This window comes from Carcharhinus amblyrhynchos, chromosome 3, assembly GCF_965287045.1.
Source record: "Carcharhinus amblyrhynchos chromosome 3, sCarAmb.v2.hapA, whole genome shotgun sequence".
NCBI lineage: Eukaryota > Metazoa > Chordata > Chondrichthyes > Carcharhiniformes > Carcharhinidae > Carcharhinus > Carcharhinus amblyrhynchos.
The window spans coordinates 24,821,562-24,836,274 of NC_137326.1; the positions used below are offsets into that span (position 1 = coordinate 24,821,562).

Below are 14,713 nucleotides of genomic sequence, written 5' to 3' on the forward strand. Positions count from 1 at the left end.
ATTTTCTAAAATTATAGAACATCAAACAGGGGGAGGTAATGTTCTAGCGGCATTGGCGCTCTCCCATTAATCCAGAAACTTAGCCAATGCTCTGGGGATCCGCACTAGAATCTCGCCTTGACAGATGGTGGAGTTTGAATGCATCAAGAATATAACGATGACGATGAATCCAATGTCAATTGTCAGAAAAACCCATCTGTTTCACTTGCTGTCCTTGATCTGACCTACATGTGAAACTAGAGCCACAGCAATGTGGTTGACTCCTAACTGCCCCTGAAATGGCCTCGCAAGCCATTCAGTTCAAGGGCAATTAGGGATGGACAATAAATGCTGGCCAGCCAGTGACACCCATGTCCCACGAATGAATCAAAAGAGTGTAAAGAAGTACAGAAACCCGCCACTCGGCTCAACAAGGTCCTGGTAGTATTTATTCACCACACGAAGTTCCTCTCACCCCTTTTCGCCTGTACATCTAATCTCACAAATATCCCTTTCTCCCTTGTGTATTTATTAGCTTCCCCTTAACTGCCTCTATGCGATTTCCCTGATCCTGTCTTTGTGGTACCGAATTCCACATCCTCACTGCTCTCCAGGGAAGGAAGTTTCTCCAATTCTCTACTCAATTAAGTACTTTCACTTCGGGTCTGGAGTAGAAAGTGAAATATCTCCTCCCCTTTCAAATCCTTTCATGACCTTGAAGACAGGTCATTCCCGAGTCTTCCCTTTGCTAAAGAGAAGGTCCCCAATTTCTTCAACTTTCCCAGTGAAGCAGTATGATCTACCTGCATTATGTGATCTCAAACTGAAATCAGGTTCTTATTCTGATTTTGGCAGGAGTCAGATCTGTTCAATGCGCAGTGATACTACAACTCTGTCATTCCTACAGGAACACACATTTCCAGTGTAAATACTCTCAGGCTTCGCACAATTGGGCTGCACTTTTGCGTGAGATCGGGCAGAAACTTTCCTCAACTCCTTGTTCAATTTTCCATGCGAGAAAAGACAGTAAAACATTATCACCACTCCCTCTGAATATTAAAGCGTTGCCTCCTAATGAGAAGAACATATACATTCGGGAAGGTTTCCTTTGCACCTGGCGTCAGTGCAAGGTGCAGCTGACAACGTAACTGGATTGTGACTGCCGTCTGCATATGGCATTACCAAGGCGCAAGTTTGAGTAGTTGTAGTGTCCCTACAGGCAAAAAAAAGCTGTGTAGTGTGACAGAGTTACCATTAGAATGGTGGGAAGTTTTTTTTAACAGAAGCAGCAGTTTTATTTGAAAATATACTAATATACTATACTAATACTTCTCAACAAATAACAGAATCTTTATCATCGCTTTGCGGCGTGCACTCAAACACAGCAAAGTCGTTTCGATTTTTACAAATCCGGAGTTTCCATGGATTGTAGAAACAATGTAGAATGATGGTGATTTGAACAGCTGTGCTACAAAAACTGGGTTTATAAAATATGTTCAATTGCTCATGAGTTGCGGGCTTGGAATTTTCCCCTGCAGTGTTACTTTGGTTCAGTCTGTTCTACGTCTAACTTCACACTGGCCTGAACTTTCAGTAACAATCGTGCTACAGGAGAATCATTTTGTGCATTCATGTTAAAGACGTGCAAGGCATAAAGAAGGAACTTTGAAACTTTGCTTTCTCGTTTGCCCGCCGAATTCCTCCTGCTATTCCCCCTTCCAATGAAGACAGTGCCATTCAATTCTCTTATTCTAAAGGGCAAGAAGTTGTCTTTATACAGTAATAAATGCAGATATGCATCTGGAAATAAATCATTCTTATTGTGATTTCCACAGACTTTATGTCCCTTTTCCACGGGGCCTGAATTTAATCACCTGCGGTGATTGACTATGAGTCCACCAGTGATTAGCACTGACCTGGGTTCGATTCTGGCCTTGGCTGACTGTGTGGAGTTTGCACGTTCTCCCCGTGTCTGCATAAGTTTCCTGCTGGCGCTCCGGTTTCTCCCCCATATTTCAAAGTTGTTCAGGGTAGGTGGATTGGCCATGCTAAATTGCCTCTTGGTGTTCCGCCATGTGTAGGGTAGGGGGATTAGCGGAGTATATACATGGCTTAACGGGGATGGAGCCTGGGTAAGATAAAAAGATGTGTCGGTGCACATTTGATGGGCCGAATGACCTCCTTCTGCACTGTAAGGATTCCATGACCCCATAGGGATTCTATGCAGTATTCTTTGGTTCGTTTTTGGTTGTGCATTCCTGCCGAGCCGCTGAGGGGGGAAATGAATGGGAAAGCATCCCAGGAAGTCGCTGTTTCCATGTGTTAATGCAGTATGGTTGTAAATTTAGCAAAACTGAGGGGGGGTTTTATTAATAGATAGAGACTGCAGTATAGACAGACACTATAAAAATCTTCTCCATAACGTCGTTTAACCCAATACTAATCAAATTCAGAGATATGCAGTTCAGTGATTATTGTGATATGTCTGAAAAACATTAATCCCTCATCTTTTGACAATTTATGAGCTGTTCACACACATTTTGTTCTATTTAACAGTCAATGCAATTACATTATTGATTATTGGAAGGAAACTTTATTGCTGGCGAGTTTTTCTGAACTTCCGGAATATCAAACCCCGTTAGAATATTAAAGTGGAAGTTACATTGACTAATTGTCCCATGCTGTTGCCCTTGAGCCATGTTTTTTCCCTGGAATACCGTAGAGTTTTTCAGTGCGGGTCACTTCCAATTACAAACATATGTTCTGCAGGTATGCCAGAGCTGCAATGGGCATATTGACTACCCACCCACATAGTGTGCCAACTGCACACTATGCACACTACTGCAGCTGCTGCCAAACGTTATGATGTTGTCCCCCATGCTGCCTATGCACGATAATAATTTGTGATTATTAATAATCCGATATTCAGAAACTTTGTCACCAATCGCTATTATATCAATTGCTGGGGTCTGAGTCACAAATACGTTTAAAAAAAGTAAACATAGGTCTATTCAGATAATTCGAGGATTCTTCTAACATTAACGCGAACTCAAAATCAACCTGCAACCAAACAGCATGGGGGCCACGCTTTTCATAATTAACAAGCGACTTCGTTTCCTTACAAAGTAAAGCATACAGTTTGTCTCCTTTTTAAAATGTGTATAGTTTCCAGGCTATCTGAAGAGATAAAAAGGTGTAAGTAAGACCATGTTAAATAACTCCACAATTTTTACAGTTGCCTGAAGATTCACCTGATTTGACTAAAATCACACGACCTCGATGATAAAAATCGAGTGCCTCCATACCGGGATAATAAATCAGATTTAAGTTTTAACAAGGAATGTGGGTACTCAGCGACCCATGTACCTACACTGAAGTAAGAAAATCCCAGCATACTTCCTTTAAAACAAAACCAAGACCCATTCACAATGTCGAACGCCATACAGAACCGACCAAGTGAAAGCATGTTTGACGCATTAAACATTTTCCAAGAGCACCATTTTCATAATCATGCACCTAATGCACCATCAGCAACAAGTTACGCTTATCTATCACCGTAAAGATAATAACCATGTTACATGGCTCTTTCAAAGGAGCGATGCAGAATGTGATCCGCATCCTTTCCTAAGTGGGCCAGCATATTTGCTCATCTTCTGGGGTAACGGCTTGTAGCAATATTTTGAACTGAATCCTGCCTTATAGAGAATTTAGCCGACCTAATGGAAAATACATTGTCCCAATCTGGAATTCAACTATGCGAAATCACCCTTCAAAAGAAGTCAATCGGGTGGTAACGCTGAATTATATCTGACTGTTGTAAACATGTCTATAGTTTGATTCATCCGCGGAAGAACAGTTTAGAATGTGTCGATTCCGTCCCTTTCCTCTTCCATGACTTACACAAATAGAAAAAAAAGTAAACAATCTACATTTTAAAAAACATTATTTCAGTTTTAATTGAGCGCATCGGATCTAGGAAATATATGTTTTCTTACCTTCCTTGATACGTCTCTTAAATTCAGTTGGAATGTGTGTACGCAACTGCCTGCTCCAATCATTCCAGTTAACACACACAATCTCATCCAACTCACAAGCTAAGGGCTGGGAATGCGGCTCCGAACGTTGCTGGCCGCTTTTGAGTTTTATTATAAGGCAGCCGACGCTTTCAAAACGCCCTGCCAAGGCAACATTTTAGCAAGCGACACCTTAAGGAATGAAAAGACCACCTGGTCTTATATCGGCAGAGTGAATCACCAGCGAAAGTGGGGTCAGCACCACAAATGCTTTGTCACTGGCTTTGGTTTCTCTGGCAGTCGTTTGGAATGGCAGACTGGTCACTTCCCCACTGCAGAAATGTTAGTTTACTTAAATTGTATTTCAATCCTTACGTACAGGGTTATCGCCAATAAAAGTCATAGTTACATTGTCTTCAAAATATTTAAAATTAAGCATGGATTAACGAAAAGACTGTTTTCCCTGTGTTCAAGAAGGTGTGAGGCGTTGTATGGCAAGCAACACTGATAATAATGATACAGAATATAAACAATGGCGAATTTATGCGTGCACAGTAATTGATATCTACACAATTGTGTAATTTGTGATGAGACTGTTCCGTTTTCCAAGCAATTTAAACAAAATATTTTCTGTTAGTGGTTAACTTCTAACTCAGTAATAAAAGCTCTCAATCCCGCGTGGAAAAAGAATCCACTGTAATCTGGGGTTCAGAGAGTGTCTTTACTTGTTGAAACCTTCAGAAACCCACTGACCATAATGTGGCTCGTTAATTGAATACATATTTCCTCACATTCACCCCCTTTCTGTAGTGCTTCTTCCCCCCCCCCCCCCACGATGTTTTGTTTTGCAAAGTCGCTTGATGCTGTAACGGTCAAACCACTTTTTAAACTCCGTTTCTAATTGCACAGTGCATTGAAAATACAAAAGGTTTTAATAGATTGGCTTGAGGATGAAGAGGGAAAAGGAAAAGCTCCACCATTGCGGCGGCGGAATCAAACCACAAATGCACAAGTGAAATGTTGCATTTCACTTTGGCGCGATTCAACCTGTGAAACTGAGGGCGCGACTTCTGCTCTGAATTTTAATTTTAATGTGAACTGTTCAGCACCGATTGGCCTGCTTGTGGTGATAGGTTTATGCATTAACTTCTTTCCTGCGGGTTTTCTTTGCGCCTCACAGTAAGACTCCACCTAGTGCACAGTTTGTAGAAAAACTTCCTCAACGTGCCTGGGGGGAAATAAAAACGGGATCCAACTTTCGCGGTCACCAATTTGATTTCACACCAATTGAAACATTACACCAAGAATCAAAGGTTTTCCACTTAGAATATTTCGCGTGTTTTAACATACCAGAATAAAAAAATTCCAAGGCCTTACCGACAAAATGAAGTGGAAATATACAGGATAGGAAGCTAAGGGGAAAAGTTCGGACTAACACCAGCGGTACAGTGGTCAGCACTGCTGCCTCACAGCGCCAGACACCCGGGTTCGATGCCCGGCTTGGGTCACTGTCTATGTGGAGTCTCCCCCTGTCTGCGCGGGTTCCCTCCGGGTGCTCCTGTTTCCTCCCACAGTCCGAAAGATGTGCTGGTTAGGTGCATTGGCCATGCTAAATTAACCCCAGTGTCCGAGTGATTAGCAGGGTAAATATATGGGGTTACGGGAGTAGAGCCTAGGTGGGATTGTGGTCGGTACAGACTCGATGGGCCGAACGGCCTCTTTCTGCATTGTAAGAATTCTACATAAATGGCATATAATTCATGTGGAGCAGTATTCAAACTTACACACTGTCCTTAATGTTATAAACGTAAAACTTCCTTCACCTGAGTGAAATAGTTAATATTTACCTGTGTGACTGTAACAAAATGCAGACGTGTCAAATATTCATTTTTTAATGTAAAGGTTTGATTTGAGGGAATAATAAGGCGAAAAGTTCGGACTAACACCGGCGGTACAGTGGTCAGCACTGCTGCCTCACAGCGCCAGGGACACCGGGTTCGATTCCCGGCTTGGGTCGCTGTCGAAGCGGAGTCCCCCTGTGTCTACGTGGACCAGCGATAGACTGACTTGCACTGGTTTAATCAAAGCTGAAGTAAACAATGCATTAATCAAAGGTTGCCAATGTGTCAGGTGACCTAATTAGGTTACAGGCGCAATACATTATCCTGACACTTAAATTTACAAAATGCATTTTATGTAATGTCCTGGAGCCTTAACATTTCAGTTTAAAATGAGAGAAAATGTTCTACACGGGATGTGTGGAGGGCCCCCTCTAGTTAATTTATTTAACGCTCTCCTTGAACTCCCAAACATTGCGTGGTGTAATCTCATTAGAATTGCCCAGGCATTAGAAACTTCGAAATTAAAACATCTCATACAGTTTATGCTTCATCGAGCTGAGGGGCCGGTTACAATTCAGATACTTATTCCACACAGAAACGGTATTTCAATGTGTCGCGGGGTGCGATTTAGAAAAACTTTAACAATTGCCACTGAAAAAAAACACATACTTCGGTAGCTTTTCAGATCTCAACTGTAGGCTGGGGTGCGGGTGGAGTTCCACTCTATGTAATGAGGGTTTGGTGAATGTGTAGCATGCCTGTCACTGGCAGTTTTCGATCATTCATTCCGCTTTTGTCGGCGAACGGTAAACATGGGTGGCATGATTGCAAAGGAACTTTTCAAAAAAAGAACGGAAAACACACTCAATTGCACAGTAAACGGATATATCTAACACATTATAGCAATAGGGGATCCCTCGGATAATTTTAATAAAGCAATTTTTCCCTTATTGTGTTATGTGGGATGGAACAGGAAGTATCATATTGAGAAGCAAACGGGTTTAACCACACCTCCCAATCTTGCGCTTCCCCATTCAATAATTGGATCAAACAGCCCGCTGTAAAACTGCATCGTTATGATGACAGTGAAACCTCATTAGATGAAGTCTTATAGATGGAAGCTATCCTGGGGAGGCAATTCGCCATCCCGGATTCCCCACTCTCACCGTGAACAGATATTTCTGCTGTTATTGTGATATGTGTAACATATTGTCAGGAGGAATTAGCTGTGGTCGATTTCCATTTCGTAGAATAGAAATGAGACTGAGATAAGTGGCAATATATTTTATGTGCCTTTCTTTAGAAATGGACTTATCCATGAATTGATGCTGAGTGGGGGATGGGGTGAGGGAGGGGAGGGGAGTGGGGATACGCAGCCTTGACCACTGCTGACAAATACAAATGATATTGGAAAAATCAGACCAACAATAGTGCGAAGCGAATTCCACCCACCCCCACTCCCCAACATACATTTTAAAGTAAGGCGAAAGATTGTTCCATCCTTGCCCGCTGTAAGTGTAAAACGAAATTGTTGGCATGTTTGTCAGAGAATAGCAGACAAACTGTCTGTTATTGGAGAAAATGGACGAAAGAGACAACAGTGTCGAAAAGTCACATTTTGAAATGAATAGTCCACTCTTTTTTACCAATGGCCAGGAAGTAATACCGAGCCTGGCATAATGTGGGGAAAAGTATTTTGTGGGGTGAGAGGTATATCTGTGTATACATATATATATCTACGTGAGATTTGACATCTCTGCTTCTGCCGATCTAGGGGTTAAGTTTGTCGGGATTGGGACGGTCAGAAAATATTTGCTTAACTGGACGGTACCAGTTTGCATCTTTTATCTTTACACTTCAAACTAGGACTAGAAGTTGCCACAGACTACAGTGAAAGGAGAGGGAGAGTTTCTCTGTACAGCAAGCTACGTTTCCAACCTCGAGACGTGTCCTGTATGACTGAGCGTTCAACAATGCATTCGATGCGTTCATGTAAACCCTTCCGCTACTCCTTAAAAGCAGTCTGGAAAATGGGCAGAGCCGCCCAAAGCAGCGGTGTGGCTCGGAATTGCGGGTTATTCGGTTGGTGATTTATTTGGGGAGTTACAGACAGGACTCTTCTGAGCTCCAGGGTTGTGGGTGACCATTTCTGCGGCGCTGATGTGCAGCGTGGAAGCGGGAGACAAGTGGCACTGTGCTCAATGTCAAATCCTCCATTTTCACCCACTGGGAAGTGGCCCCTTGCGGGGAAGGGTGCGCCACGTGACGGGAGAAGATGAATTGTCGGTGTAACCAGGCTGATTAAAACAAAAAAAACACATCTTAACCCATTATTTGTTGTGCCAGCTTCCGTCGCTGCAACTGGTTAGAAAACTTAACGACGCAGAGCTGAGTAAATAAATCAGAGTCAATATGCCGTCCTTCCTACCCTCTTGTTCCAGAGCACAACCGCCCCCCACCCCCCGACTCTAGCCGAGTGGAATAAAGTCACATTCTCTCTCTGTAAAGTGGCCAATAACCTGCAGTATCAGAATAAATGGCTACTTCCACAGTGAAAGCAGAATTCATTCAATAGCAATGTTTTCATACTCGTGTTTGCTATTAAATAGTGCTGATTACTAATATAGTCCCCCCTCCCGCTCTTCTCCCCCGGGAGTGTTTAAATTCACTCAGTCTAATTTAAAGTGGGACACACTGCTTGGGGAGCAAGGGGGCAAGCGCAGCCCAGCCCCTGTGGTCTCAGCCGGGATGTTTTTCAGTTAATGAGGAATGAGGAGGGCTGCTATAGGCTGGGTGAAGTGCTGGGTGGTTCCTTTCCAGGGCGGAGAGAAAGAGAGAGACAGAGAGAGAGAGGGGGAGGAAGAGAAAGAAAGAGAGAGACGAAATCACGTGGCTTAATAATGTTGCAAGCCTTCCAACTCTCGCTCTCTCCCGACAAGACCGTACGGTTTAGATATCCGGAAAAAGCTACAAATGAGGACAAGTGAATAAGCAAACAGGACGGGGCCGATCGAGCTGGCGACTGAGAGGCAGGATCCCGCTCTGTGAAAGTTACCACTCGCCATCCCGATGTGTCAAAATGAAGCAGTTTATTGCCTGCAATTGAAAGCCGGCGTGGGGCGCTGAGCGGCTCAGGACTGGTGGAGTTTTAGTGAGCAGCAGCATTGAGGGGCGAACATCAAACCTGCATTATTGGTGTCTTTCAACTCACTTACTCACCTACCCACACCCCTCCCTCCCTCCCCCCACTACCCCTCCTCCTCCTCAGCTGGATTGTGGCGTAAAGGGGAAAAAAAACATGATGCAGAATCCCCTGGAGCTGGAAGCTCATTACCTGCCTCACGAGCCGATCCATGATTATAGGTCTCACCGATACAGGAGTTTTATGATCGAGGAGATACTGACTGAACCCCCGGGCCCAGGCAAAACCACCAACGGGGGAGAGCTCCTCAAATTCGGAGTCCATGCTCTGCTCAACAGCCGGCCCTACCACAGCCATTTAGGTAGGTGGAAAGCTTTCCTAAACGCTATGCTTCCTCGATGTGGGTTACATTATTCAAAGGGTGCTCTCCAAAATCACTCGGAATCTGCTCCCTCGGAATGTTTCCCTTTTGTAACAGATGAGCAGCATTTTCCACAGTGTGCAGTCCGTGGCCAGTTGGGCATTTTCACAGACAGAATTCCCACTCCAGCGTCCACGCCGACAATCCATGCTGGCTTTAGCTCGTAGGTAGCTTGTAATATGCAGCAAATAACATAGAATGAAATTGTCCGGAAGACAACAATCTCATAAATCGAAAGAGAGAACAAAATAAACCGAGGCAATGCAATAAGATAGTTGGGCAATGCAATGAGATAGTTGAGCACTGCAAATATTTTTGACAAGGCCTAAGAAAAGCGTGCAGCAGTGAAGAAAAACTGCAAGCTGAGTTTAACATTATTACAATAATTGTTGCATATTTTTTTTCGTAGGATATCTGTCATCTAACAAAAATATATCCGGTGTTTAATTTTCTCGTAATATTATCCTGGGACCCCCAACCATATTATTCCTAGAATAAACAGTGTGTGCCCAGGTCGGAAACGTATGGTTTAGAAGTATTCTAACCCCAAAACCCCAGTATAATCGTAGCATTTATTTTGAAAGGGGCAATCTCATCCCTCCCAACTCTCTCTCTCACACACGCACACGTACATAAATGATCCCTATTGCACCAAAGTTTAACACTCCAAAATCAATCCTTATTTAAAACAGTAAAACTTATTTCGCGAAACAGAAAGGTCACAATCGAAGATTGCAATTCAGATGCGGAGTAATGCCATTGCACGTTGTGCAAAAGACATTAGTGAACGGTGTGGTAAATTGAATAATTTCCCGTTTCCTTCAAAACAACAGACGGGTAAAAGACAACTTTGCAATCCCGCTGAAATGGATGGTATTTATAACTTGTTGCTAAATGAAATTAGGCTGGGTGCTCTAAAGGAAGGCGAACGACTAAATTTCTTAAAAAGGATGCGTGATACTTTTTTGAAATGCTTGTTTTGTAAATTACCAGCAAACAATTAGCTGCATTAAGAAATGCGAGATATTATTTTTGCTAAAAACAAAGTTGAATATGTGTGAGATACTGGATTTTTAAAAACCTATTTTTTTCTTACGATCGTGACAGTACGAGGCAATCTTCATAGCGGAAACTGATAGCTTCATAGATAGTTCATCTATAAACTTAAATAATATCGAGTTACGTGCAACAAAATGGTACACTGAAAATGTATTTTAACAATTCCCTGACATGTATCATTTTGTAAGTGTACCGCGCAGTTCTACCTTGTGTAGGCGAAGGCAGCTTTAATTGGAGTGTACTTAAGTACAAGTTTTGAGTTCACTCCAATATTGGCAGTAACATTTGTGCCCGATGTGCTTGCAGCTGGCCTGAAATCAGATCACACCGGAGTTTTTAAGTTCCCGCTGGGTCCGATTTCATGTAGTCTTGCTGCTCCACTGGGCTCAGCGTTGGTATCCGGAGGATCGAGCCTGCCTACCGGGCCCGGAGGCCCGCATCTTCCCCTGGACCTGCACCTACGCTCGAAGCTCGAACAAGGTCCCGAACCGGGGAGCAAGGCAAAAAAAGGCAGGAGGAGCCGAACGGTCTTCACTGAACTCCAACTAATGGGACTCGAGAAACGATTTGAAAAGCAGAAATATCTCTCAACGCCAGACAGGTAACTTTGAAAATTGACACTATTTTAAAAAATATTAAGTACATTTTAGAAAGCATAACATGGCATTTTGTACAGACAGATATAACTCAACAGAGAACGCTGGTTTGCATTCTGCTGCTCTGCGACATCTCATTTGATATTACTTTAAATATTTAATTGCGGGCAATGCTTTAACTGTCCATTGCGTTAAAACTTGCCGTTTTCAGTTGAAACCGATTGGCAAAATCCCCGTTCCTAAAATCAGTTTGGTAGCTTTGACCCTACCAATGAACAGTACGGGGATTGTGAGACAACAACAAAACGTAGGAATGAAACAAGAATACACAAACTCATTCATACCAAATCAGTTGAAACATATACAGATATGAGGATCCAATGTGGCACGCACCACCATTTCATCCAGATATCCGTGATGTTCCCAATAAATATTCTCCCCACAATCTAAACGTGCAGATCAGTTCCAATAGCAAATGAGAGCGATTTGTGTATTTGGAATATTTCCTTCGGGTTTAGTACTGGTAGTAATCGGAGGGGCGAGGAGAAGTTAGAACAGGCAACCCAATGTATTAGTTTTCGCTGCACCAGCGACTTTGGTATATCATTCCCAAAGCACAGCGTTCATTTACAAAGACCATCCAGCAAGTGAAATTATTGTGACAAGGACGCGCGCATTTACTAACGGGGCCAAAGCGATTCAAAATGCATTCTATTCTGATTTGCCCAAATATATTTACTTCTATTTTTAAATACAGGATAGACCTAGCGGAATCTTTGGGCCTTAGTCAACTTCAGGTGAAAACTTGGTACCAAAACCGAAGAATGAAGTGGAAGAAAATAGTAAGTATTCAAGGGAAGGCATTTGCGATGGTGGAGCTGGCTCTGTAGGTGGTAGTGGTTTGTTGCTGAGCTTTTATTTGATTTTATTTAAAAGGTGTTGCAAGGCGGAGGTTTGGAATCCCCGACAAAGCCGAAAGGTCGCCCGAAGAAGAATTCCATTCCTACAAGTGAGCAACTTTCCGAACAGGAGAAGGTAAAGCAAGCCGAGAAACAGATGGAGAATTCCCCATCACCCTCTGAAGTTAATCAGGAAGAATAACGCTGCAAGATGGTTCAAACAAAACTCTGTCCATCCTCATCTGGTGTTGACGCCAATTTTTATAGACTGACCTTGAAACTCCAGCCAGCCACGTGTGTCTAACCATGTTGACCGCGTCATACATGTGGAATTTACTCCCGAACTGTAAATGTCAGCTGCACCTTTGAGTTATCCTGTGTCCTCCCCCCATCTCCCTCTTTCCAAACACCCAGCTGATGGAACTTATCGATGACCGATTCGCCATTATTATATTTTAATAAGCAATTAGTTACACTTGGAGTTTGGATCAAATTGCCGTTGTTAATGGAAGCTGGTTGCCTGTCGCATATCCGGTTGTGTGCAGTTGTTTTCATTCCGAGTAAATTTGGCCAGACAGACACTCAGAACTCACTGTTTTCGTGCATCAAAATGATCGCATTTTCCCCTCGATTTGTACGTAATTTAGTATTTTTTATCGTCTTTCTTAACACACGTTTCGGCTGCATGACATTAGAGCTCCTTCTTGCACTTTTGTGTAAGCAATCTTTCCAACACCCCCCCGCCCCCCTCACCTCCACAAAATTGTCAGTACTGTTGAGGATGATGCAATTGTCGTGGCTTCTATTTTAGATTTCAGCCTACGATCCTGTGGTCCCTTTCTGTCAAGTTAGTTCTATAAATATTTTGACCAAAGCAGCTTGATAGTAAGTACAATATGTTATGGTTCAGTGCAAAAGAGCCACGGCTGCAGTAGCAGATTTGAAGTGTTTGTACCAAGTACCGAATTTATATATGATTTCATACACTTGCGAGAGATAGGAGAAACTGTAAATAATTCTTGCAACCATGACAATGGCAGAATGCCAAAAGTGTGTCTTGTGCCTTTCGACAAGGGAAAAGTACAGAAATGTTGATATCTAATTAAAATGTGCTTGTATTTTTAAATTTATATTTCCGTTTATACTACCCTTACACGGATACAAACAATAAAAGATTAGTCAGTCCTCGGATTTATATATTTTCATTATAAAAACCTACGCGCGTGTTGGGCTGGAATATATACGAAATCATTATAATTAGACGATTTGATATTTTTATGTGCAAGTTTAATCCTCAGGGTGCATATTATAAAACGATGCTTTATTTATACTCCTCCCAGGATTCCTTCCCTAGGTTTTACAATGTTTAATGCAATTGGCTAAACTTTTTAACTATCATACATAAACAACGCATACACTCCTACAGTGAATGTTAAGCAATTTCCTACTGTTTGGATTCCACACATAACGGTCTTCCGTTCACCATGAGTTAAATACATATGTAAATACTAGTTATCAAGTCAGCCTTCTTTTCAGTTTCGTGTTCGTTTTTTCTAAAACGCGTTTTTGCAAATCGTTACTTTCCCTGCAACTATTCACTGGCAAGTTTTGTTCCCGCTTCCGTCTCCAATCATCGTTCTATGATTCTGTTCCTATCGAATCCTCACCTAACTGCATTTCTAATACACATGGGCCTTTTTTGGTAGCTGTCACACAGTAAAATATATATTTTTTTAACTGCTGGACGATAATTTCACACGATTGAAACCGAACACCTAGCCACGGCTGTACCTTCTGACAGATTCGATGTTAAACCGCTAGCAAGTTGCTGGATAAGCCAAAGTTTAACCATGCCAGCATTGTGAAGTTATGTTACAAGAATGAACGGCGCAGTAAAACCCCCTGCCGCTGCCTCACTCTGTAACCAACTCTGTACAAAAGCTCGCTGAAAGGCAGTGATTGTCAACGGCCTTCAGCCCAAACTTGACTTTTCTGCGTAAAGTGGGAGAGGGATGCTGACAAAACCGAACTGTTGCTGTGGGCAGGACGCTGCTTCACCGTTACGGGTCTGTGATTTGCTTTGAAGTGGCCCAGTGCCGCATGACCTGTGCCCCCACCCCCCTCAATTATTCAGAAAGAAAAGTCTGTGCCAATAAAAAAAATCAGATGGAATAAAGATATGACCTACTCAAACATACGGGACTCCTGCACGCTTGTTGTTCCAGTAGATCACCTATCATTCCGCAGGAAAAAGTGTTGGAATCTATTGTTAGGGATCTGGTCGCAGGAAATCATATTATGCTAACCGAAGTTAATACAGATTTATGATAAGGAAGGTGTGTTCGACAAATCTGTTACTGTCCTACGGCCGCAGCCAGTGGGATAGATAAGGGATCTGGTGTATTTAGATTTTCAAAAAGAAATGATACAACACAAGAGGTTGCTGTACAAACTTAGAGCTCATGGGATTGGGGTAACATATTAGTAAGGATTGATGATTGGTTGACAGACAGAAAACAGAGTAAACGGCTCATTTTCAGGCTGTAAGGCTAGAACTAGTGGGTTACACTGCTTAGGCCTTAACTATTTATAAGCTACGGGAAGTCGGGGGTTGGGGCGTTGAATGTCATTTCGCTTAGTCAGCTGGGCGGCCTATTCCTATTATAAAGCGACACCAACAGCGCAGATTCAATTCTCCCCACCACTCCCTCTTCTCAACATTGCTCCTGCCCCAGATGTGGTGACCCTCGCGTTAAATCACCA

General features: G+C 42.7%; 1 protein-coding gene across 1 annotated transcript; it reads left to right on the forward strand.

Annotated features, from left to right (window-relative positions):
• Window positions 1–9,131: 9,131 nt before the first annotated feature.
• Window positions 9,132–13,118, forward strand: barx1 (BARX homeobox 1). Its single transcript, XM_080186295.1, has 4 exons — window positions 9,132–9,336; window positions 10,762–11,056; window positions 11,809–11,893; window positions 11,988–13,118. The coding sequence occupies exons 1-4, from the start codon at window positions 9,132–9,134 to the stop codon at window positions 12,150–12,152; spliced, it is 750 nt and encodes a 249-aa protein (XP_080042421.1). The 3' UTR covers window positions 12,153–13,118.
• Window positions 13,119–14,713: the final 1,595 nt, after the last annotated feature.